This window comes from Typopeltis vanoorti, chromosome 16 (genome assembly GCF_054136105.1).
Source record: "Typopeltis vanoorti isolate ZY-2024b chromosome 16, IOZ_Tvanoo_1.0, whole genome shotgun sequence".
Taxonomy (NCBI): domain Eukaryota; kingdom Metazoa; phylum Arthropoda; class Arachnida; order Uropygi; family Thelyphonidae; genus Typopeltis; species Typopeltis vanoorti.
Window position 1 is genome coordinate 39,113,932 of NC_143564.1, and position 26,649 is coordinate 39,140,580.

The 26,649-nt window shown below is 36.5% G+C and overlaps 1 protein-coding gene across 4 annotated transcripts in view; it reads left to right on the forward strand.

Moving 5' to 3' along the window:
- Positions 1-26,649, forward strand: part of crm (cramped chromatin regulator) — a 345,363-nt gene that overhangs the window by 248,240 nt on the left and 70,474 nt on the right. For all 4 annotated transcript variants that reach the window (XM_090406636.1, XM_090406637.1, XM_090406634.1 and 1 more), the window contains exons 12-13: positions 13,950-14,202; positions 21,514-21,851. In XM_090406636.1, coding sequence (XP_090262762.1) covers positions 13,950-14,202; positions 21,514-21,851 — 591 coding nt within the window. The remainder of the gene's footprint in view (positions 1-13,949; positions 14,203-21,513; positions 21,852-26,649) is intronic.

Genomic DNA, 26,649 nt, shown 5'->3' on the forward strand with positions numbered 1-26,649 from the left:
ATAAAAGAGTTTGAGAACAGGAATCAAACCTTGGAGATTCAGTGGCAAACTCTGAAGAAAACATTGATTGATTCTGCCAGAGAGGCATGTGGTGAGGTTATCTGCAAGGATAAAAAAAAACAGAACTCCCTGGTGGACACAGGAAGTTAAAGAGGCAGTGAAGGAAAAGAAGAAAGCATATCACAAGTTCCTGTCAAATAAGTCAGCTTGTGCTCTTAGAGAATACAGAGACAAATGCAAGAATGCTAAACACTGTGTAAAACTAGCTAAACAAAAGTCATGGGAGGAGTTTGTCAAGAATATAGAAAATAAATATCAAGAAGGTGGCAAAATATTCTGGAGGTTGTTGAAGAAGCTTAGGAATGGAGGAAAGAGTGCTGTAAAAGGAGTTAGAGATGATAAAGGTGACATGAAAACGGGAGAAAAAGATATCCTTGAAGTATGGAGTAATTACTTTGAAAAACTGCTAAATGAAACAAGCAGTGATGACAGCACAGTGGTAAAAAACACTGACCAGGCATGCAGTCAGGAATACATATCCATACTTGAAGTAGAAAAAGCCATCAAAGGCTTGAAATGTGAAAAGGCAGCAGGAGTAGATGATATTCGACCAGAAATGCTGAAGTATGGTGGTATAAGAGTCTTACAGTGGATGCACTGCATTGTTCAGAAAGCCTGGACAGAGGGATGAATTCCAGATGATTGGAGTAGAGCTCTCATAGTACCCATATATAAAAAGGGAAATAAAACTGAATGTGAGAATTACAGAGGTATTTCCCTACTGAGTGTTCCTGGCAAGATCTATGCAAGTATACTTGAGAAACGGTTGAGAAGGATTGTGGAAGAAAAGCTTGGTGAAGAACAAGCTGGATTCAGGCCAAATAGAGGCTGTCAGGATCAGATCTTCACTTTACGACAAATAGTTGAGAAAGCATGGGAATATAACAAAGATCTGTATTTAAGTTTTGTCGATTTGGAAAAGGCATATGACAAGGTTCCAAGAGAGAAGCTGTTCAATATGTCACAGTTATATGGTGTCAATGGGGCATTATATCAAGCAATACTTAGTCTTTATTTGAATTGTAAATCAGCAGTTAGAATTGAAGGAAGTACAGGAAGATGGTTTAATGTTAAATCTGGTGTGAGACAAGGATGTACATTATCCCCTCTGTTATTCATTATCTATATGGATCACATTATGAAGGAAAGTAGTATTAAACATGATACCAAAATTGGAGATGTTAATGTCAGCTCTTTGCTTTATGCAGATGATGTTATACTTCTAAATAAATCCGCTACAAGTCTGCAAGATTCTCTGACTAAATTGAATAGCTGTTGTAATAGATATGGTATGAAGGTCAGCAATAAAAAGACAAAGACAATGAAAATAGGCAGAATCATTGAAAATGTCAACAGTGTTGTGAATGGAGAACCTGTGGACAAGTGAAACATTTCAGCTACTTAGGCACGATTTTTACTGAAGATGGTAAATTAAATATAGAAATAGACAACAGAATCAGCAAAGCTGGTATGGTAGGAAGTTAATTGAATAAATTCATATGGAATAAGAGAGAAATTAGTTGGAACACTAAATTAGCTGTATACAAGACAGTGTTCAAACCAGTTTTAACTTATGGATCTGAGAGCTGGGTCAGAAGTGAAACACTTGGCCAAAGACTAGAGACTGCAGATATGAGAGTCCTGAGAAAGATTATAGGCGTGAACAGATGGCATTAATGGCAATATCATATTAAAAACGAGGATATTAGGAAAGAACTTGACATTGTCAGCATCCAGGAATGCATTAGCAGAGCTAATCTCAGGTGGTATGGTCACTTAAACAGAATGGGCGAAGAAAGATTAGCAAAACAAGTGTTCTCTGCCAGGTTGGCAGCAAAACGACCCAGAGGAAGACCAAGATGTAGGTGGATTGATACGGTACAAAGTGCCTTAGACGATATAGATATAAGATCTGATAATGTTGGAGTCTTGACAAGTAACAGACTGATTTGGAGGAAAATTGTAGATAGGAAGTTAGTAATGATGTAATTTTTTTCATGTAGTACTGTCATATCCTGTATCCCTCTTGAGGGTTCATGGCACGAATTTGATGATGATGATAGAAAAAGTCAAACATTTCAGCTGTGTAGGCACAGTTTTTAGTGATGATGGTAAATTCAATTTGGAAATAGACAACAGATGAATCAAAGCTGGTATGGTGAGGTGCCAGTTGAATCAATTCGCATGGAATAAAAATGCAGTTAGCGAAAATGTCAAATTGGCAGTATATAAGACATTTTTGAAACCAGTTTTAAGTTCTGGATCCGAGAATTTTGTTAGAAATAAACCACTTGATCAAAAACTAGAGACCACATATATGTGAGCTCTGAGAAAGATTAGGGGAGTCAACAGATGACATCAGTGGAACTATCATATTAAAAATGAGGCTATTAGGAAAGAACTTGATGATATTAACATTCATAATTGCATTAGCAGAACCAATCTCTGGTGGTATGGCCACTTAAGCAGAATAGGAAAGGTTAGAAAACCAGTGTTTGATGCCAAGATAGCAGGAAAGAGACCCAGAGGAAGACCATGATATAGGTTGATTGATTCATTCAGAATTGTCTTAAAAGAACAAAATGTTAAATATAACAATATTGGAGTAATGGCAAGTAATAGACAAATTTGGAGGAAAATTTTTGATAGGTGATTAATAATAATGTAAAATTAATCATGTAACACTGTTATAGTAGCCTGACCTCCCCCCCCTTTCAGTTTCAGAATATATATCAGCAAATTTATGATGATGAGAGTTTTTTACTTTAATACCACTTTAATACTCCACTCTGCAGGTACTGTTTCATATTGCTATAGGGTTTGCAAAGAATAAGCGCATGCAGTTTGAAGTGCTTATAAAATTTGTTCTATTTTACTTAGCTAGGTAAATTTTCCGAAATATAAAATATATGATCTTGTCATCAATTTTAATAACAATTCCATAGTAAGTCGATTTTAATTTTAATAGTTACCAAAATTTTTCCATATGCTTATAGTGACATATGCAAATATTTACTACACTACCTGCACTTGGTGTTAGGTTTAAAATGTTTTTACCTTATTAAATCTAAGATCTGGTGTAGATAGTGATGTGAATCACTCTCATTTATTAATTGAAGTGTTCTAGAATAAACATGTTCATGACACTTTTTTAACAGAAAGACAGCATTATATAACCCTCAGTAGCCATGTTATTTTATCACTTTAATTATCAAAATGCTTTAATTATTCTCACTTGAGGAAGTGAATTGTAAGAAAATAAACTAAATTATAGAATCATTTAATGCTTTAATTACCTGTACATAATTAATACTTGTATTTCTTTTTAAGCTTTCATTTATTAATTTCTTGCTCTCTCATTTTTTTGTTTTTACAGGTTACATTACTCATTATCCTAAAAAAGCCTTGATAGGTGGAGGAGGCAACAAAAAAATTGTGATATTTTTTTCATTTTCAAAATCCTGTCTAGGGCTGAAGGGTTGATAATAACAGAATGAGACCAATTTTGCTCGACAGAATATCTCTCATAAAAATTGTATCTCCCCATATAACTTTTTTTTTGGGGGGGGGGGGGATTCAGTGTTGGCTGTTTTTAATTTTTTTTGCAGACATTGAGGCAATTTTTTTCAAAACAGAAGGGCTTTAAGATGATTTTGATATACATATTCCACTACATTTATTAATGAAACACAAAAAATCAGACTTGTGGATTCTACTTAGAGTCTACGACCCCTCCCCAGACCCTAGGCTGAATCCAGTATAGTTTTTTTTGCATGTTTTATTTATACACGAAATCTTAACACTTTGATTGCTGTTGGTCTAATGTGTAATCATGCTGCTGGTACCAATAGTTTAAAAAAAAAAATGAACTTTCGTTGGTTAAAATAGTGGCTGAAAGTTTGTAGTCCCATACAGAAGGAAACAGTCAGCTCATTAAAAGCATATGGCAACAATGTTGCACTAACATGGTGATGTTAGTGCAACATTGGAAGATACTGTAAGCCAGTCATCAACTTGCCACCAATGACAAATTGTTCTTAGTATTTTCTCTTCCAGATATATAAGTCCTTTTATTTATTTTTTTCACTTTGGCACTGTGCATGCTTCTTTTATATACATGCTACCTTCAAGTTATCACTTTAGTTACCAGAATGCTATTCTCACTTGAAATGAAGGGAATGGTAAAAAAAAAAAAAAAAAAAAAAAAAACTAAATTGTAAACATTCAATGCTTTATGTATCTGTACATGAATGTTAACTGTATTTCTTTTTAAGCTTTCTTTTATTTATTTTTCAATTCTTGAAGAAAAATTAGTTTACACCTGTTTAAAAAAAAAAAAAAAAAAAAGTAAGTGACTTGTGGTAATTGTTCATGACTTCTTTTTTTTTTCACGGTATTAACAACACCACAAACACTTTTATTAACAAGGATGTTTTATTAACGCTAATATTTCGCTGATTTTCAAATCAGCATCATCAGAGCACAACACACATGTAAACGCGACAGTGAGTGAAACAATATAATTGCAGAAAGACAAAAGCTCTAAAGTCCTATTTTTGGCGCCCTCTAACAGGAAAAAAAAAAAAAAAAAAACGCAGCAGTTATCCAGGAGTTTTTCTTAGGATAACGGTCTCCCAGATTTTTGGCAAATTAATGCAACCATATTTGTTAAGGTTGGGAGAATTCTTCAAAGCCATTGCTGACTCAAAAAATAGTCTTTCAGATCTATAATGACTCCTAAATAGCACATTCGTTTTTCTCCATCTAATCCTGTGTGAAGGAGTGTCCAAAGCGTGGTCTGCCAGTCCTGACTTGCCATAGTAATAGTAGCGAATGTATCTTTCATGTTCTTCCAGGCGGATGTTCACTGATCTTCCTGTTTGCCCATAATAGGCCAAGTCACAGTCACATGGAACTTCATACACTCCTGGGTGTGCTAAAGGGTGAAGTTTATCCTTTGGTGAGCGGATCAGAGTTGCCAGCTTGACATGAGGCTTGAAGGTGGTGCGAAGGCCATGTTTCACCAATACTTTGGCTATCTTTTCCGATGTACCTCTGATGTAGGGAATAGAAATGGTCATGTTGTATTCTTGTGTATTAGGGGGGGGCAAGGTAATGGGCCTATGTAGTATTTTTTCTATTTTGTAGGGATTGTAGCCGTTGGCTAAGAACGTATGGCGCAGGTACTGGAGTTCAGTGGCCAGAGCTGTATCGTTAGAACAAATGGCTCTGGCTCTGTGTGTCAGTGTTTTTAAAATGCCGTACTGTTGGACTGGATGATGATGTGATTGTTTATGTAGGTATCTTCCTGTGTGTGTAGGCTTCCTGTAAATAGAAAAAGATAGTGATCCATCTGAAAGGCGGGTGACTAATGTGTCAAGAAATGGTAAACAGTTATTTGATTCTTTTTTTACTGTGAAGTGAATTTTGGGGTGTTGGCTGTTTAGGTAGGTGACAAAAGCATCCAAAGTGTCTTGTCCATGGGGCCAGATGGCAAACACATCATCTACATAGCACAACCACACTAGTGGCTTGTATGTAGCTGTGGTAAGTACTTTGTTTTCAAAGTGTTCCATGTAAAAATTTGCTAACGGGGGGGAGAGGGGGGAACCCATAGCAGTACCATTAATCTGTTTGTAGAATTTCCCCCCCCATGTAAAGTAACCTGCATTCATGGTAAATTGAAATAATTCAAAAATATCTGGGGGAAATTTAGACTTGATTAATTCAAGAGTGTCTATAAGTGGTACATTGGTAAATAGGGAGGTGACATCGAAACTAACCATTATGTCTGAATTTTTTAGGATTAGATTTTTAACCAGTGTTTTGAAATGGATGGAATTTTTTACAAAAGTAGAGGAGTTGCCAGTAAGAGGGGCAAGCGACTTAGCTAAATGCCGGGCCAGTTTATATGTGGGACTATCTATGCTATCAACTATGGGGCGTAGGGGAACATTAGTTTTGTGGATTTTTGGTAATCCATAAATGCGGGGTGTTTTAACATGAATTGGTTTTATTTTCCTGATGATTTCTTTGGGCCATGATGTCACTTTTTTTAGTAATTTTTGGACTTTTTTCTTTTGCGCCATTGTAGGGTCTCGATGTATACTTTGATATGTAGAACTGTCACATATGAGATCTTGCATTTTTTTGTCATACTCTTCTTTATTCATGATAACTGTAGCATTTCCTTTATCGGCTTTTGTAATAATAATATTTTTATTATTGTATAACTTTTTTTTAAGAACGCCATACATTCTTAGCCAACGGCTACAATCCCTACAAAATAGAAAAAATACTACATAGGCCCATTACCTTGCCCCCCCTAATACACAAGAATACAACATGACCATTTCTATTCCCTACATCAGAGGTACATCGGAAAAGATAGCCAAAGTATTGGTGAAACATGGCCTTCGCACCACCTTCAAGCCTCATGTCAAGCTGGCAACTCTGATCCGCTCACCAAAGGATAAACTTCACCCTTTAGCACACCCAGGAGTGTATGAAGTTCCATGTGACTGTGACTTGGCCTATTATGGGCAAACAGGAAGATCAGTGAACATCCGCCTGGAAGAACATGAAAGATACATTCGCTACTATTACTATGGCAAGTCGGGACTGGCAGACCACGCTTTGGACACTCCTTCACACAGGATTAGATGGAGAAAAACGAATGTGCTATTTAGGAGTCATTATAGATCTGAAAGACTATTTTTTGAGTCAGCAATGGCTTTGAAGAATTCTCCCAACCTTAACAAATATGGTTGCATTAATTTGCCAAAAATCTGGGAGACCGTTATCCTAAGAAAAACTCCTGGATAACTGCTGCGTTTTTTTTTTTTTTTTTCCCGTTAGAGGGCGCCAAAAATAGGACTTTAGAGCTTTTGTCTTTCTGCAATTATATTGTTTCACTCACTGTCGCGTTTACATGTGTGTTGTGCTCTGATGATGCTGATTTGAAAATCAGCGAAATATTAGCGTTAATAAAACATCCTTGTTAATAAAAGTGTTTGTGGTGTTGTTAATACCGTGAAAAAAAAATAAGTCATGAATAACCAGCAACGCCTAAGCTTATCAGTTAGAATTGTGGTAATTGTGTGTTGATGTTAGTGCGATCTTGGTGCCTCTTGCTTCTAAGGAGCTGGATGTCCCCCATGGGTCTAGAAACTTTGAACCTGAACCAGTAATAAAATCATGCAAGCTCCTGCAACATGTTACTGCAACTCCAATGTTTTAATTTTTGCATTTATTTTACAAATCTGTTGTGTTGCTTCTCTCATTTATTCACTTGTAAAAGCTGTATGGAGGTTGTACTTTTTTAACAATCTGGCTAATTTTTCTGATGTGCCACGGATGTAAGATTATGGTGATGGCATTTCTGAAGAGATGGTCGGGGAAAGGGGAAGGACTTGATTATTTTTTTAATTCTGTAATCATTGTTTGAGTTCGGTTGAAAGGACAGTTTCACTGGAACAAAGATTGCAGCCTCTATTGGTTATAGTTTTAATAATGCCATATTGCTGATAGGGGTGGTGGTGGGAGAGTTTGTGAATGTATCTGCCTGTATGAGTAGTTTTCTGTATACAGAGAAAGAAAGGTTACCATTAGGGTGTGTTACTAAGGTATCTAGGAAGGGTAAACTACTGTTATTTTCCTTTTCCATTGTAAACTGGATTCCTGGATGTAGACTATTAAGGTGACTGAGGAAGAAGTCTAATGTGTCTAGTGTTGGATCCTACTTCGTCTCAATCTATGCTTTTGATCTGACTTGTTAGTCGCTACGATGTTCTTAAACAAAAAATAGTTGCTAGTCGATTTCTAATACAAATATAGAGAAAATTTATATTTGTTGACTGCGCCACTCTATATCTGAATTAGTTCAAGAATTGAAGAAAAATCAACCCTCAACTATTTCTCCTTAATATGTTATTAATATATATACAGGCCGAGTATATTTGACTTACTTAATTCACCCGCTTTGGTTCGAATATTTTATGAATGGTGCAGTAAAAGAGATTCAGGCAAAATATAACTTTTGATTAACAAAAACAAACATTTAATTTTAGAATCACAATTTACACTTAAGTTCAAATCAGTAATTAAGATATCACAAACATATAGCTTCTCTGATAAGTATAATCATACAAGTTCAGACAATGGTGAATGTATCTGCCTGTATGAGTAGTTTTCTGTATACAGGCTTTACCATTAGGGTGTGTTACTAAGGTGTCTAGGAAGGGTAAACAGTAACACACCTCTTCACAAACAAACACTTTTAATTAATTTTTCACTTCAGTTAATTATCACCAATAGTTACTGTTAATATAAGGGAATTCTAGGATGAAACTCACACACTCTCTATAGAAATATTAATGGTTGGAATAATCTTACCGATAATCTTTTTCTTCATCTACTTATACGTAAACACTTTTTATAACTGTAAACACTTTAAACAGTATACGGCACTCATTAAATAAATCTTCTAAGCAACAACTGAATTAATCGTCGGTCACTATACACATAAACAAACGTTCTTGCATGAAATACTACTGATCACTTATGAATTAAGGCAATGCACAATAATTCCTTAACTTGAGGTTTTATACACACAGCTGTTCATTCTTCCTGCATTCATTTAATTCTTTAGGCAATATATTTCTAAGCACAGCTAACGGTAAACTTCAATTTTACAGCCTCTACTATTCGCTAATAACTCTGTACTTTGCTTCAAGGTTCTGTATGTCCTTGAAAGGTCGGCCCTGAAATTGAATCTCAACTCAAATATCGCTAGTCTATTTAGTAGTCACTCAGCTGTCTTCCGTAGCTATAATTGTTATTCTACAACTTATTAGCTAACCGCTTCTCGACTACTGGACTTTTAATTAACTGCTTGAGTGTCTTGTCGACTCGCTATTGTCACACTCTGATTCCCAAATTAGAATATCCTCTGATTCCAACCGAATGCCAATCCTCTCTCTCTCTCTTTATTTTTATTTTCAGTGTTCTTCCTTTTTATATCCCTTCTTCCCGCCTAAATTGTTCTCGTGATTTCTTTACTTTCTTCAATAAACCTTCTCCTGACGCGTGTTCCAAACTCGCGCAAGCTATCTAACATATGTTTCCATGACAACAAAACAAAACATTATAAAATTGAGGTATTGCATAATGCTAAACTTCTACAAATAGGAATAAATAAAGAATATTTACATTTCAATTAATGCGCAGTTAAATTATCAAATACAAGTTCTTATAATATTAATATAGTAATGAATAAAATAGCTTAATAATATTTAATAGAGTTTTTCATTATTAATACATATATCTTTGATTAATTAATTAAATATTAGATAAAATTAAAGGTAGTTATATGAATATTAAATTATAAACAAGTGAATTACATTAAATAATATTTACAAGTCTAGCCTATGTGATGGAAGATCATGTTGGATTCTGAAACAAATAATAATTACTCCAATCTCTATATAATCAGAATCCAACACTAGGCCATGAGGTCAAATAGAGAACACATCATCTACATATCTTAGTCAGATAGAAGGTTTTAGAGGGGAAGAGTCTATGGCTCGTTTTTCAAAATTTTCCATGTAAAAATTGTCAAGAGGGGGTGAGATGGAGGAATCCATGGCAGTTCCCTCTATCTGTTTGTAGATTTTGTTCTTCCAAGAAAAATAACCAGAATTGATGGCAAAGGAAAAGAGCTCTAGGATATCACAAGGAAAAATGTTTTTTATGAGTTTTAAGGTGTCAATTAGGGGAATATTGGTAAACAATGAGATTATGTCAAAGCTGACCAATATGTGTTTCTCGTAGAAAGGCTTATACGTTGGTTGCACATGCTTACTAAATAACTTAAGGAATTCACAATGTATATTGGAATATAAATTAAAATAAACTTTAATATATACTTCCTATATTTTGCTAAAAACAGCAAATGATTCCCCGTGTACAAATTAGCCAAACATTTAGCCAAAGCTAAATGTTTGGCTAATTTGTACCTGTACTGGCAACACACCATCACATATAAAAAACTCAGCCCACTTCAAAGCCAGTGTAGAAAACCTTACACTCCAACATGCTGACATAATGGTCAGTTTTGACGTCTCCTCCTTATTCACAAATGCCCCACTCAAGGAAACCTTAGAGCTCATCGAAGCCAAATTTCTCCCCGATATCTCAGCCCTATTTCAGTTCACAGTGAACTCAGGCTATTTCGTTTGGCAGGGAAAATTCTACAAACAGATAGAGGGGACAGCCATGGGTTCACCACTCTCCCCACCCTTGGCCAACTTCTTTATAGAGACTTTTGAAGAGAAAGCCTTAAACTGTGCCCCACAAAACCCTACCATATGGCTTTGCTACGTTGATGATGTGTTTGCTATTTGGCCACATGGCTCGGATACATTCCTCTCCTTCTTAACACACTTCAACAACCGACACCCCAGAATCAAGTTCGCCCTGGAAAAAGAGGAAAACAATAATCTCCCCTTCCTAGACACACTAGTCACCTGCCAACCTGATGGAACCTTAGTTTTCTCAGTTTATAGAAAACCTACCCATGCAGGCAGGTACATTCACCAACAATCCCCCTCCCCCATCCTCACAACAATATGGAGTTATTAAGACACTATGCAACAGGACTAAACTAATCTGTTCAAATGGCAATGTCCTAACCACTGAACTAAATTACATCCTTAACACTTTCTCAGCCAATGGCTACAACCCCCAAAAAATACTAAAACCAGTAAACCACAGACATCCCCCTTTTTTTTTTTTTTTTACAAAAGAGATTATTCTAAATCCATCACCATTCCCTACGTCTGGGGCACCTCAGAAAAAATTACCAAAATCCTGAATAAACATGACCTGACCTCTTGTTACAGACCATATAGAAAATTGGCATCCCTTATCCGCTCCACTAAAGACCAGCCACTTTCCCTAGACCTACCTCATGTATACCAGGTCCCTTGCAGCTGTAAGCTGTTCTACTTTGGCCAAACAGGCAGGACAGCGAATGTCAGAATTTTGGAACACAAGGACTACATCCGATTTCACCAGTACAGCTACTCTGGGCTTGCAGACCATGCTCTGTATACACACCACAGAATACGGTGATAGAAAGCCACAGTAATACACCGCAGTAAGTATAAATTTTAAAGTCTATTCATAGAATCAGCCTCAGCCATAAGAAACATGCCAAACTTCAACAAATTTGGATGCATGAGACTGCCCCAAATTTGGGAGACGTACATCTTGAGAACTTCAGTCCAAGGGCCAAGAATACCTAATATAGCCCGCTGGAGGTGGGGGGGGGGGGGGGGCACCATCAGGACTTTAGGAAAAACAATAGTTTCCTCGCTTCGACCTCATTTGCTGTTTTTAGTGCCTGCGTGCACGTCTTAATCTTATGTTCCCATGAAGATTGCAACGTGACGTTGCCGAAATATAGGAAGTATATATTAAATTTTATTTTAATTTATATTCCAGTATACGTTGTGAATTCCTTAAGTTATTTAGTAATCACGACCAATATGTGTGTATTATTTAAAGTAAGATTTTCAATTAAGTTAGCAAATTAAGCAAATTTTCTATTGCTCCTTGCTACAAAATTTGTAGCAAGGAGCATTAGTGGTATCTGCTTATCAGCTCTGGTGATGACGATACTTTTTTCTTTTTGTAATTTTCTGAGGGCAGAGAGTTGTCTGGAAGATAAATTAATTTTTGGAGGTGATGACTGGAAGTAATTCCAGTCATCACCTCCTGGAGTAATTACTTTGAAAGACTGTTGTACAAACCAAGCAATGACAGAACAGCAGTAGAACATTTTCAATAGGAATGCAAAGAGTACATATCAATACTTGAGGTAAGAAAAAAAAAAAAACATCTAAAACTTAAGGGAATAAAACTTAAAATAAAACTCTATAGTCAGAGGAGGCTTAGATAAAGGATAACAATCTTTTGTCTTTAAGAATAGATTTCCTTTCATTATACAGTTTACAGTATATGTTATTTCCTGCATTAGCATATGTAAAACGATTCCTCATCCTTCTCAGAAATTTCTGGCATATTCTACACCTAAAACTAATGAAATGTGGGTCTGGAAATCTTGCATTTCTGAAATATAGCCCTTTATAGTTGCATCATGCATGCTGTCAGCACACAACTGAATGGATACAACTTGATGAATTATGTCATTGAACAGCTAGAATCACATTTAGTATTTAGTCTAATAGGTACAATCTGAGCAAGGCATTTGCTTTTCTTTCAATGTTCCTAAGTCATACATCTGTGTTTTGCATTGGAGGACAAGTTCATGTTCACTGCAGGGCAAGGCATTTGCTTTTCTTTCAATGTTCCTAAGTCATACATCTGTGTTTTGCATTGGAGGACAAGTTCATGTTCACTGAATTGGCTGATAGGCACTTTTATTATGGTTGTGCCAATGGAAATACACATGAAGCACATCAGCTTTATCAAGAGGCTTTACCTAGTGGTTGAATGCTATTCTCTTGAAAATTCACCCATCTTCATTTACCACCTTTGTGAGTGTGGTACAGTTTCTGCATGGCAAAATAGAGTGGGGGGGGGGGGGAAACATATTGCATCTAGTAGCATGGAATCTTCACATTAGCACAACAAAAATTGCAGTGAAAGAGGTTGTCTCCCAAGCATTTATACCATTTTCTTCATGTTCAAGCACTTTTACCAGATGATTATCATTGTTGATTGGTATTTTGTCAATGTTTTTGTAATAGTATGTGTAGGCCAGTGATTTCCCTGTTTTATGCTTTTATGGATAACACAGTGTTTACTCAAGATGATATTTTCAGCCATCACAACAGTTATGGATCAATCAAAATCCTCATATGCAGTTATTCAGCTAAGACAATTCAGCAATTCTCAAAGGTGTCTTTGTAGGCAGATTATAATGGGCTCTATATTTTGCCAAACAGGCTTACAGAACGTTTTGCAAAACCTGGTAGAAAGCCTCTTTCATTGTGCACTTGATAATATTTTCTTGATGTGGAGGAGATATATGTAGTTCATGCATGACAGAGCTCCACCACTATGTTGTGAAGGTAGAAAGTATTTTGATTTTTCCTGAAAGATTGACTGGTCAGGTTAACCAGTTACATGGATTCCTTATTTACATGACCTAAATCCTATTGAATCTTGTTTGTGTCTATTTGAAATCAGTGGTAGAAATGTTGAACTACATGAACTTTTGAGCACATGATGCTGTCAGTGAGATAGCTCAGTGGCTGTTTAGAGGTTGTTATTAACACCTACTGTGGGATACATTCATGTTAATGTTTCTTTTACTACTTTGGATAGAATTATTTCATGATATTTTGCTTTCTTTCTGCATTGCAGATTGTTTGGCATTCATGCTGTCACTACAAAGTGGTAGTATGAATGGCAGCTCAGAAATGAGATCTTTCTTTCTGGATCTGTGTTTATTTTTGGAAATGGTTGTTAGTTTTGAAGTATAGAAATGCCTTTAAAATTTATCACAAGGTTGTGGACTTGCTTTGTATATATCTGTGGTGCTGTTGGTAGACTAAGGATTGGATAATTCATATACTATACTGTAGAGAATGTAGAGCTTGTTCATGTCACGTTAGGGCCTTCAGTAATTGTGTTGGTGGGTCATCAAAAGTATTATAAAAAAATGATATTTTTACCTTCAAAAGCTTAGAGATAACCTTATATTCACAAAGGTCATATAGCTGTTTTAAATGAAGACATTAATTTTAACATCCTTTGCAGATGTCAGTTTTCAAGTAGCAAATTACTGAAACTGAAATATGTGAACTTATTTTTACTCTTACAATGTAGTGAAGAGCTAACATGAAATATTATTTTCTCAGAGGCTGATTCCTGCACCTAGAAGAGGAGGTAGGGTACGGCGTAAAGCATTAGTAGTCCAGCGTCCTCTCTTGCCACATGATGGTATAAGTGCTGTCCCTAGGCCAAGGCCCATGACTGTCGTACACTTAGTGCCTTCCAACTCCCAATTATCTCCATTGACTACTGTCATACCATCTAGATCAGGTACAGTAAATTCTGTGAGCAAGGTACCTCTTCCTCATGCAAAAAAGGTTGTCAAAATTGTACCTGCTGGTAAGTATTATTTTATATTACAATTCTCTTATGCTATCCTTTGTATTTTGTCACTACAGTCACATATGCCTTGTAAATTATTATCTGATATAAAACCTAACCATATTTTGTGTTATATTAAAAAAAAAAAAATATGTTGCACAATAATATCTACATATGATATTTCACCAATCATCAGGTCTTTAAGTATGGTAATAATCATCTTTTGTCATAGCACATATAGTACCTTAATTTAGTTTTTAAGTTAATAATGACTGCAAAGTGCTTTGGACAGCAGTGCCAAATTGTTCTTACAGATGCTTTTCTATAATTACGCTTTTTATACTGTCCAAACAGAAGGATTGGATAATATAAGTTGCATTAATTTTGAAATACATACAAGGTGCTATCCAAAAGATTGGGGAAAATTTGACCAATTCTTGTTTCCACTGTCTCCTTCAAAGTAGCCCCCTTGGGCATGTATACAACAATCCTACTGGTTTTTCCATGATTCCATGCCATAGAAGTCCTCAAGTGTGGATTTGAGCACCTACTACTTGAATCTCCTCCATCATGTCAAACACCTTTCAGCTGGAATCTCATCTTGGGAGACAGAAAAAAATCATAGTGGACAAGGTCTGGCGAATAGGGAGGGTGCAGAATGACTGTCATGTTTTTGGAAGCCAGAAATTATCAAACAACTAGTCATGGTGGAAAACCCATTCAATGTTCTTCTACTTGTCTGGATGTTTGCACTGAATGCTCTCCCTTAGCAGTGACAGCTCATAAGAATTTGTTGTGGTGGAGTTGCAATGCTACCAGCCCAAACTGCATGTAAATCATGTGTTACCCCTTCTCCTGCTGTGTTATGCCCACTAGGTAGCAGTCTGCATTGAATGCAGCTCCAGCGTTGAGTATACTAGCCAGTACTGATAACTAGCCCGCACAGTGACTATTGCATAATATAACTATTGCTACAAAATTAATTATATAAAATACTATCGAGTGGTATTGTATTACAAACAAGAAAATAACGATTTTTAGATAAATATATAAAAATTTAAGAACAGTAATAATAAAACAGGAACTTTAATTCTATTCTGGAGGGGCTGCAGCCCTTATGGACAAACCACCACTGTCCTTTAGGAACCTTTATTTAAAACTTCACAGGAAAATTTGCCATTGACATTTTGATCAGGTTGGAGGAATTCCATATGGACAATGCCTTGGAAGTTAAAAAAAAAAAAAAAAAAAAACACCTATCAACTTTGAATTGAATTGTTGCAAACTTGACATGCTTCTTTAAGCATTTGATGCAGACTCTTTGCTCCTTAAAATTTGCCATTTCAGGTGGAACAAAAATTGTCAAAACACTAAAACAGGACATTTCAAAAACATAGCAACCCAAGAACTCGGCTTGCCAGCTATTGGCATGCTGATTCACAAAGGATGCTGCTCACCTCTTATGACAGCAGAAAGCCATACTATAACTGTTTCACGCATGCTATTAAAAATCCCTGAACTTTTGGGTATCATCTTGTATATAAAAAGTTTGTTCTAGTTGCAGACTTTTCACTGTTTGCCATAGTTCCTTGATGAAAACAGCAATGAAAGATATCTCAACCAGCATGGCATTCTATTATCTTGTCTTTTGGTTTAAACCATTATAGAAGGCAATTTGGTTGGCTAAGTCACACAGATTGACTTAGCAAATTTCCAGCTCATCCTTATTCATTCAATATCCAGGTGGATATCTACTAAGCTCCAAGAAGGTTTGGATTGAACAAGTTAGAAGCCCTGGTTTGTTGTCAGCATTCCTTAGATAAGCTGTGTGGGAGTTTGTTATCAGTTAACTAGCTTTGGCTTTTTAAGTGACACTTTTTTGGAATAACTCATCATCAGAAGAATTGGCAGTAGCAACATTCACGTGTCATCAATGGAAAAGTAACAGAACTGGCAGAAAAATTAGAGAGGTACCATATTGACATAATTGTGTTATCGAGATGAAGAAAACTAAAATAGATGGCGATTCTGCTAAATAATAACTACAAAATGTTATTTCCTTGCAGTAGTGATGAGGTAAAGGAAGGAAGGAATCAAACACAAAGATAAAACTTCTTCAGTGGCAAGCAGTTTTGAGTAAGTGACGTGGGGAAATTTAAAAATGACACATTTGTTCCAGTCCCATGGAGGGTTTTACTATGAAAGAAATGGAAACATTTTTTAGATCATCAGAAAAAAAGCTAGTTCTTATTGGAGATCTAAAATTAATTAGATGAAATGAGAATTAATTTGGAGAAAAGAGCATAGTTAATAATAATGGTAAGTACATCATGAATATCTGTGCAGTATTATGTTCCAACATAAAAGCATACTACTGTTTTTATGTTGGAACATGAAAACTTACAATTTACACGAGAAGAAGACAGAAATAAGAAGGAAAGTCTTATTATTGACTACGTTATTGTTATAGTGAGATCTTCATACTGATTCAGGATGTAAGGATATACATCTCATGGAAAGGCTTAGACGTTGGTTATGCATTTTTAACTAAGTAATTTAAGGAAATTACATCGTCGCTCGGATATACATTAAAATAAATTTTAATATATTTCAATATTTTGGCAATGTCACGTTGCCATTTTCAAGAAACTTAAGAACAAGACACGTGCACGCAGGCACAAACAGTAAATGAGGAAGAAGCAGGAAGCTATTATTTCTCCTAAAGTCCTGATGGTGCCCCTAGCGGGCAATGTTGGTATTCTTGGGCGATTGGGCTGAAGGTCTTCTGATGTAGGTTTCCCAAATTTGAGGCAGTCTCATGCAGCCAAATTGCACGTGTCTTGTTCTTAAGTTTCTTGAAAATGGCAACGTGACGTTGCCGAAATATTGAAGTATATTAAAATTTATTTTAATATATATCCTAGTGACGCTGTAATTTCCTTAAATTACTTAGTTAAAAAAGGATATACATCATATTGAAATCAGAAGTAGTTCCATGTAACTTTCAGCAGATTTTCATCAAATTGTAAAGAAAAATATATAATTTATTATTATTATTACATGATACCTCCAGGGAGTCCAAAGACTCACCGAGAGAGGGCACCTTCTCTATCACTTAGTCCACCAGCTACAACTAACCACAACTACATCACCGCCATCTACCACCCACCACTAATATTTCCACAGACAATCACAAACATCCACGGTCATAACGGGATTCGAATCCACAGCCTTTCAGCTGGAGAGCAGATATGCTAAAAATTAATGATCTATTAAATGATAAGAAAGCAATAAGAATATGAAAGAAATTTATGTAAACCCTGCTGGATTTCTATTTCTCTTCTGGATTAGTCATAATAAACACCATGTTTCAACATTAAAGAGATCCATAAATGCATATAGAAGGAACACACAAGAAACAAGAAAATCTTATTAAGTACGTCGTTGTTGGTAGTAATAACTTCTATTCTGGTTCAGGAAACAAAAGTATAGAGGGAATTTGAAATGAAAAATGCAGAGTGCTAATATTTAGTTTTGAGTAAGGTAATAATAAATATTATGTTGAAAAGAAAAATATGTATGAAAGTTTAAAAAAAAAAAAATCAAAGTTGAGCAGATTTCAGAGGAGAAGTGTACACTCAAATTTTACATATATTATTCAGAAAAAGTGAAAGAGTTACATTGACCACTGATCAGGTCAGCAAAGTTTATCTTTGTTTCTTTCTTATTTAGTAATTTGTTAAATTAGTTTCATTTTATGTTTAAGCATCAAGTTTTTCGCATCACTCTTTTCCTTATGTAAATTTTAGTTAAAAAATATATTTATATAACTCTACCTTACTCATAAGCCACCTTACTCATCTGCATCTTGATGCTGTCCAATCGTCAAGGCTGAACTACTGTATCAATAATAATAGTGCAAATGGAACAAGAAATTAACATTTTCAAAGCTTGATATACTCACTATTGTTAGTGCATGCCCAAGATAAATTTTAGTTACAAAAGTTGTTTTATATACTCTACTTACATAAACTGTATATGATGAAAGACATTCTTTAAACATGTTAGTGAAATAACTTATAATTTCATGTTTTGCCTGAACATATCACTTATATTAGAATTTGAATATGAATAAATAATGTTCTATAATGAATAAGTAATGGTACTGCTATGGGGGACCCATACCAGTACCATTAATCTGTTTATAGTATTTTCCTCGCCATGTAAAATAACCTGCATTCATGGTAAATTTAAATAATTCAAAAATATCAGGAGGAAAATTACACTTGATTAGTCTGAATCTTTTAGGATTAGATTTTTAACCAGTGTTTTGAAATGGACCGAATTTTTTACAAAAAGTAGAGGAGTTGCCAGTAAGGGGGGCAAGCGACTTGGCTAAATGCCGGGCCAGTTTATATGTGGGACTATCTATGCTATCTATGGGGCATAGGGGGATATTAGTTTTGTGGATTTTTGGTAATCCATAAATACGGGTGGTTTAACATGAATTGGTTTTATTTTCCTGATGATTTCTTTGGGCCATGATGTCACTTTTTTCAGTAATTTTCGGACTTTTTTCTTTTGAGACATCATAGGGTCTCTATGTATAATTTGATACTAATCCGAACATCGTAATAACCAGAGCAGATAAAGGAAGTACCACCGTTATCTTAAAGCAAACCACTTATGTGGATAAAATGAATCTGCTGGTCTCGTACAATAACAAATACCAATTAGTTAACTGTAACCCAACTAATAGAATAAAAAAGAAACAGAGAATCTACTTAAGTCAATTACTACATGGCCCGAAGATACGGTCAAAAAACTATTTCCACGCTACGTTCGTCCCCTGAGAATTTACGGGCTACTGAAAATTCACAAAGAAAACACACCGCTAAAGCTTATAGTCGAGGGGATTGATAGCCCGGCTTATCACTTAGCCAAAAAATTAGCGGCAACACTCAAGGAGTTGGTAGGTCATTCCCCCTCCTATATCAAAAACACACAACACTTCATAACCATCATCAAAGACATTACATTAGAAAAAGATGATCTATTAGTCAGTTTTGAAGTCTCTGCCCTCTTTACGAATGTCCCGATCAATGACACAATCCTTCTTTTACGGAACAAATTTCCTCCAGATATCACGGTGCGTTTTGCACATGTATTACGTTCTGGTTATTTTGTATGGCAAAACGCTTTCTACCTACAAAAAGAAAGCACAACCATGGCCTTGCCATTATCCCCTCCTATTGCTAACTTTTATATGGAACATTTTGAAAAAGTTGCATTAGGTTCCTCCCCTTTAAAACCCAAAGTCTGGCTTAAATATGTTGACGATGTTTTTGCAATCTGGTCTCATGGCTGCAAGACACATTCCTTAGCCACCTAAACAAGCAACACAAATTTATCATCATCATCATCAAATTCCTGCCATGTATCCTCAACTGGTGTACAGGATATGATAGTACTACATGAAAAATTTACCTCATTACTAACTTCCTATCTACAATTTTCCTCCAAATCAGTCTGTTACTTGTCAAGACTCCAACATTATCAGATCTTATATTTCTATCATCTAAGGCACTTTGTACCGTATAAATCCACCTATATCTTGGTCTTCCTCTGGGTCGTTTTCCTGCCAACCTGGCTGAGAACACTTGTTTTGCCAATCTTTCCTCGGCCATTCTGTTTAAATGACCATACCACCTGAGATTACCTCTGCTAACGTATTCCTGGATGCTGACAATGTCAAGTTCTTTCCTAATATCCTCGTTTTTAATATGATATTGCCATTGATGCCATCTGTTCACTCCTATAATCTTTCTCAGGACTCTCATATCTGTGGTCTCTAGTCTTTGGTCAAGTGTTTTACTTCTGACCCAGCTCCCAGATCCATAAGTTAAAACTGGTTTGAACACTGTCTTGTTTACAACTAATATAGTGTTCCGACTAATTTCTCTCTTACTCCATATTAATTTATTCAATTGACTTCCTACCATACCAGCTTTGTTGATTCTGTTGTCTATTTCTATATTTAATTTACCATCTTCACTAAAAATCTTGTCTAAGTAGCTGAAATGTTTTACTTGTTCCACAGATTCTCCATTCACAACACAGTTGACATTTTCATTGTCTTTGTCTTTTTATTGCACACTGTCATACCATATCTGTTATAACAGTCATTCAATTTAGTCAGTGAATCTTGCAGACTTGTAGCTGATTTATTTAGAAATATAACATCGTCCACATAAAGCAAACAGCTGACATTAACATCTCCAATTTAGATATGTTTAATACCACTTTCCTTCACAATGTGATCCATATAGATAATGAATAACAGAGAGGATAATGTACATCCTTATCTCACACCAGAGTTAACATTAAACCATCTTCCTGTACTTCCTTCCATTCTAACTGCTGACTTATAACTCAAATAAATACTAAGTATTGCTTGATATAATGCCCCGTTGACACCATATAACTGTACCGTATTGAATAGCTTCTCTCTTGGAACCTTGTCATATGCCTTTTCCAAATCGACAAAACTTAAATACAGATCTTTATTATATTCCCATGATTTCTCCACTATTTGTCGTAAAGTGAAGATCTGATCCTGACAGCCTCTATTTGACCTGAATCCAACTTGTTCTTCACCAAGCTTTTCTTCCACAATTCTTCTCAACCGTTTCTCAAGTATACTTGCATATATCTTACCAGGAACACTCAGTAGGGAAATACCTCTGTAATTCTCACATTCAGTTTTATTTCCCTTTTTATATATGGTACTATGAGAGTTCTACTCCAGTCATCGGGAATTCGTTCCTGTGTCCAGGCATTCTGAACTATGCAGTGCAGCCACTGTAAGACTTTTTTACCACCATACTTCAGCATTTCTGGTCGAATATCATCTACTCCTGCTGCCTTTCCACATTTCAAGCCTTTGGTGGCTTTTTCTACTTCAAGTATGGATATGTATTCCTTACTGCATGCCTGGTAAGTGTTTTTTTACCACTGTGCTGTCATCACTGCTTGTTTTATTTAGCAGTTTTTCAAAGTAATTACTCCATACTTCAAGGATATCTTTTTTTCCCGTTTTCATGTCACCATTATCATCTCTAACTCCTTTTACAGCACTCTTTCCTCCATTCCTAAGCTTCTTCAACAAACTCCATAATATTTTGCCACCTTCTTGATATTTATTTTCTATATTCTTGCCAACGTCCTCCCATGACTTTTGTTTAGCTAGTTTTACACAGTAATTTAGTCTTTTATAATATATGGAAATGATATTATCTGAGGCTTTAATATGATTTTATCTTTATATAGGTGCACCACTTGATGTTCGGCCACTTCAGGTACCACTTTTAAAATCTGTAAATAACAGTGGAAATGTTGTTCTTCCCACTAGTAACCTATCTACCACACATCTTGTGATGACCCCTACATCTGTAGCTACTCCTGTAAGCACTGTACAGTCACAGGATACAGATAACATGCAGCAGAATGTTACATCTAGCCTTGTTGTACCTACTATGTCTCCTGGAACAATTTTACAGCAAGTTAAGTCTGATGGTGAACATGTTCTTATTCAGAGTAACACAGAAGAAACTGTGTCAGCACCTGTATCTGTAGTTGTTAATACGTCCACTGCATCAACAGTTAAGGTAACTCATTTTATATTTTTATAATTTACTTACTTAATCACTCTTAACAACATTTCATATAAATGTTGTTAGTACAAAATGCATGATTATAAGCCTGGTTAGTTGGTTGGCTAGATGAGTGGTTAAATTACCTACTCTCTGACCACTAGGCCGCACATTCACATCCCATTGTGGTCATGGATATTTATGAGTGACTTTAGATGGGAAATGAATTTATTCTCCTGCTTCTGTGACTTTGGCTCTACTTTTGGAAGAATTAAAGTGGCTTGAAAGAGTTACATGTTTAATCTCTAGGACAGGGTTTCCAGATTATGTAAAATAAAAATATAATATTATATATATATATATATATATATATATATATATATATACATAAATTTATATATAATTATATGTATAAGACAGTCTTTTCATAAATACTGTTACAACTTCTGCACAGCTCCGTGCTTCCCATAGAATTGCACAAGCCCGGTTCTGTTAGTGAAGCTATGCACATATAAGATTCACATGTTTATCAGTAGAGAGAAGTCTAGCTCTGTGGGTTAACATGCAGTTGGGAGATTATGAGAACCATGTAGCTGTAATAGCACTTTATAAGGTTGGATTGGAGCCTGCTTATTTTCAACATGCTGAAAACACTCTGGATCAGTAGGATGTTTGCATATTGGACTATTAACCATTATAACGATACGTGAGATGTATCTGACCACCAAAGAACATGTTTACCATGCTGCGTTAGAATGCAACAGTTTGTGAGGGCTGAAGGCACGCCTCTGCCGTAATCCTGTGAGGATGCAGAAAGTGATGTTGCAAGAGAACGTTTCGCAGTGAACAATGTCACATGATAGAAAAAATAAGAGTATGATAGTGGGTGTAAACAAAATGAAAGAGCAAGTGTTTTTTGGAGATTCCTTAGTAAGGGGTGTGTTAGTTGAGAGTTTAACAAAAGCATACCAACCTGGTGCGAACGTTAAGGATGTAAGCGAGTCAATTAGAATGCAAAAGCAGCGGGTGAAAGAATTGATAGTGGTAGCAGGTACAAATGATTTGAAAGGAGACAAAATGGCTATGAGTGAGGATATGAAGGAATTGCTTGAGGTAGCAAAAGAGAAGAGTGAAAGAGTTAGGATGGTGAGTCTGTTTCCACGGTATGACAGTGAAGAGTATAGAAGGAGTGCCATAATTGCAAATGACCTTATGCGTGAATTATGTAGGACGAGTGGTGTGGAATTTGTGGATGTGTGGAGTGAGTTCAATGGGCGAAAGGATTTATATAAGATGGATGGTTTACATTTGAATGGATTTGGTGTATGGAGACTTGAAAAGGTGTCGAATGTAGTGGAAGTGGATGTGCAGAATCGGGGAAACTAGAGTTATTGGAGGGGGGAGCAGATATGCAGACTTTAGGGAGACAGTTGAGTGTATGAATGTGTGTAATATGCCCAAGCGAGTACAAAAGACTACGAATCAGAATGGGATAGTTAGTACAGGGCATCAAAGTAGGGATGGAAAAAATGGGCTTCTGCAATTCATGTATATTAATACCAGAAGTATTAGGAACAAGAAGGAATAATTTTTGACCTTGGTTGGCACTTCCAGGCCACAGGTTATTGGCATTAGTGAAACATGGCTGACAGAAGATGATATAGCTAGTGGGATTGAATGTAAGGGGTATGGTGTGTTCAGGAGTGACAGGGAGAATAAAATGGGGGGAGGAGTGTTATTGACGATAGCTGATGAGCTACAGCCAAGGAGAATAGAAGTGGAACTGCAGGATAGAGAAAAGAGCACATTTGAGGCTATTTGGTGTGAGATTGTAACTAGCAGAACAAAATATACAGTTGGGTGCTTCTATAGACCAGGTGATGGAATAGATGGTGGAGATAGTATGCATAAGCAAATAGAAGAAATGAGTGAAAGGAGGGTAATTATTATGGGTTTCAACTATGGTAACATTGATTGGAAGGAGGAGAGACACATGGGAGGAAGGAAATGGATTTTATGCGATTATTAAGGGATAACTATCTGCAACAGCATGTAATGGAAAATACTAGGGGTCAGAAAGTGCTTGACCTAGTAATTGCATCTGAGAATTTGACTGTAACGAATATGACCACGTTGCCACCAATTGGTGAGAGAGTAATCATAGGGTATTGACTTGGGAGGTGGCTAGTGGTGTGGAATTTACAATTAAGACAGGATACGTGTGGAATTATCGGGCTGGTAAGTATGACAAGCTTAGGAGTTTGATTGGTTTAGTGCCATGGCATGTAAAACTGCAAGGGCTAGATGTTGATAGTACATGGGAGGCAGTTAGGAAGTGTTTGCATGAGGCAATACCTGACTGTATACCTAGAGTCCGAGTAATAAATCAAGTAGGGGGTTAAATGGATGAATAACACCATTAAGCTTGAGCTGCAAAAAAAGAAACTGGAGGGAATTTAAGGAGAAAGGTGACCAGCAGGCACATGGACGGTATAAAGCACAGGCCAGAAGGGTAATGAGTGTGGTAAGAAAAGCAAAAATGGAATATGAAAGAACATCAGCCATGCAGGCTAAAGAGAATCCCAAACAGTTTTTTCAAAATGTCGCAAGTAAATGAAAAAATGTATATGGCAGAATGATTTTAAAGGATGCCGATGGTAGGGAGGTAACCAAATCAATTGATAGTTGAATTACTGAGCGAGCACCTTGCAAGAATATATCATCTAGGTGGTGACATTGCAGAAATGAATGAACCAATAGATTAAAGGGAATTGTGGTGAATGAAGTGGAGGTGAGTAGTCTATTACAAAATCTCAATGTCAGTACATCTGTGGGATTGGATGGTATACCAGTTTGTGTTGTACGTGAAGCGGCTAAAGAATTATCAGTGCCCTTGACCATTTTGTTCAATTTGAGTCCCGGGTCTGGGTTAGTCCTGAGGGGGTGGAAAGAGGGGAAAATAGTTCCACTGCATAAAGGAAGTTTCAAGACTGCTGTTATAAATTACCGACCAATTAGCATATCAGGAATCATTGTCAAGGTCTTGGAGAAATTAGTCAAGAGAAAAATACAAGATTGGATAGATGAAAATGGGATACTGTATGGGGAACAACATGGTTTTGTGAAGGGTAGATCATGCCTCAATAACTTGCTCACGTTTTATAACACAGTGACGGCTGAACTGGATAAGGGTAATGGGTTTACAGTGATTCTACTGGACCTTGCTAAGGCCTTTGACAGGATACCACATGGAATTCTAATCAGTAAACTGAAGCATATGGGGATGGATATAGGGTTGGTGAGATGGATAGGAGGGTAGTTGATGGAGAGATATCAGAGAGTGGTTTATTCAGGAGTAGAGTCCAAAAGACGGCTTGTGACTAGTGGTGTGCCACAGGGTTCTGTTCTTGGACTACTACTTTTCAATTTGTTCATTAACAATATAGGAAAGGATCTGAGAGGAAGTGTTCACTTGTTTGCTGATGATGCAAAGTTGGGTAGAGCAATAGTGAGTGCACAGGATGTCAAAATTTTGCAAGATGATTTGGATAGTTTGGAGGACTGTGCTAAGGAAAATGGATGTCGATTTATTGTGGCCAAGTGTAAGGTTATGCATTTTGGGGTGAAAAGATTAGCAGCAGTATATCACATTGGTGGAACTGTACACCAGGAGATTGATGAGCCAGGGATTTGGGAGTGTTGGTGGATAGGGAGTTGAAGTTTAGGGGGCACATCGCAAAAGTGGCTAAATCAGCTCATCAAATCACTTGGTTGCTGAAAATACTTTAACAAGCAGAGACAAATAAGTTATTGTTCCTCTGTATCGAGCCTTGATAAGACCCCATCTAGACTACTGTGCCCAGATATGGGTGCCAGGGTTTCTTCTTGATGGAGAGGATCCAGAGACGAGTGACCAAGATGATAGCAGGTCTATGGAATGAACCTTATGAGAACAGGTTGAAGATTTGTGGGTTGCAAAAATTGGTTGATAGGCAGAAAAGTGGTGATATGATTGAGACATTCAAATTACTGAAGGATTTCTATAAGATTAATTCAGAAGATATTTTTGAGAATAGGACTGGTGGTGGGAGGACTAGGGAAAGCTGGACAAGAATGTGGTTATCAAGGGTGTTAGATAGGTTTTTTACTTGGAGAGTGGTGAATGAGTGGAATAAGCTGCCAGAGTCTGTTGTGGGTGCTATGACTGCGAATGAGTTGAAGGCTAGATATGATAGATACTGTGTGAATGTCGAATAGTTGTTCTTTGCATGATGTTAGGGCTTCCCTCGATGAGTTTGTCGACTCCTTGGAGTTGCCCGAAATAATAATAATAGTGTACTAACCGATGACCTGGGGGTGAGAGCCTATCGTTGTTCTACTGGACACTTCCTAACACCACAACGTATACAGCAGAGGATGATAAAATTAAAGACACTTCTCGGGTGTTTTGCAAAAAACAGACACAGAGATATCCTCTTCACAGATGAGAAGATTTTCATCATTCAAGAGTCATTTAACTGCCAAACCAGTTGGATATATGTACCCCAGATGGTCGCACAGCACGCACCATAACATCCAGGATTCAGAGAGAGGTCATCACCTTGCATTAGTGATGGTTTGATGGGAATGACATATCTGGGAGAGGGTATCCAAGTTGCATTTCTCTGGGAAATAGGTCAAAACATCCACCAAAGTGTATCAAGATACTGTGCTGGAACCTGTGGTACGGCCTCTTTACAATACCTAGTTTCATGGTAGATAGTGGACCTTCCAAAGGACTCAGCTCCAGCACACAAGGTGAGGGCCACACAAC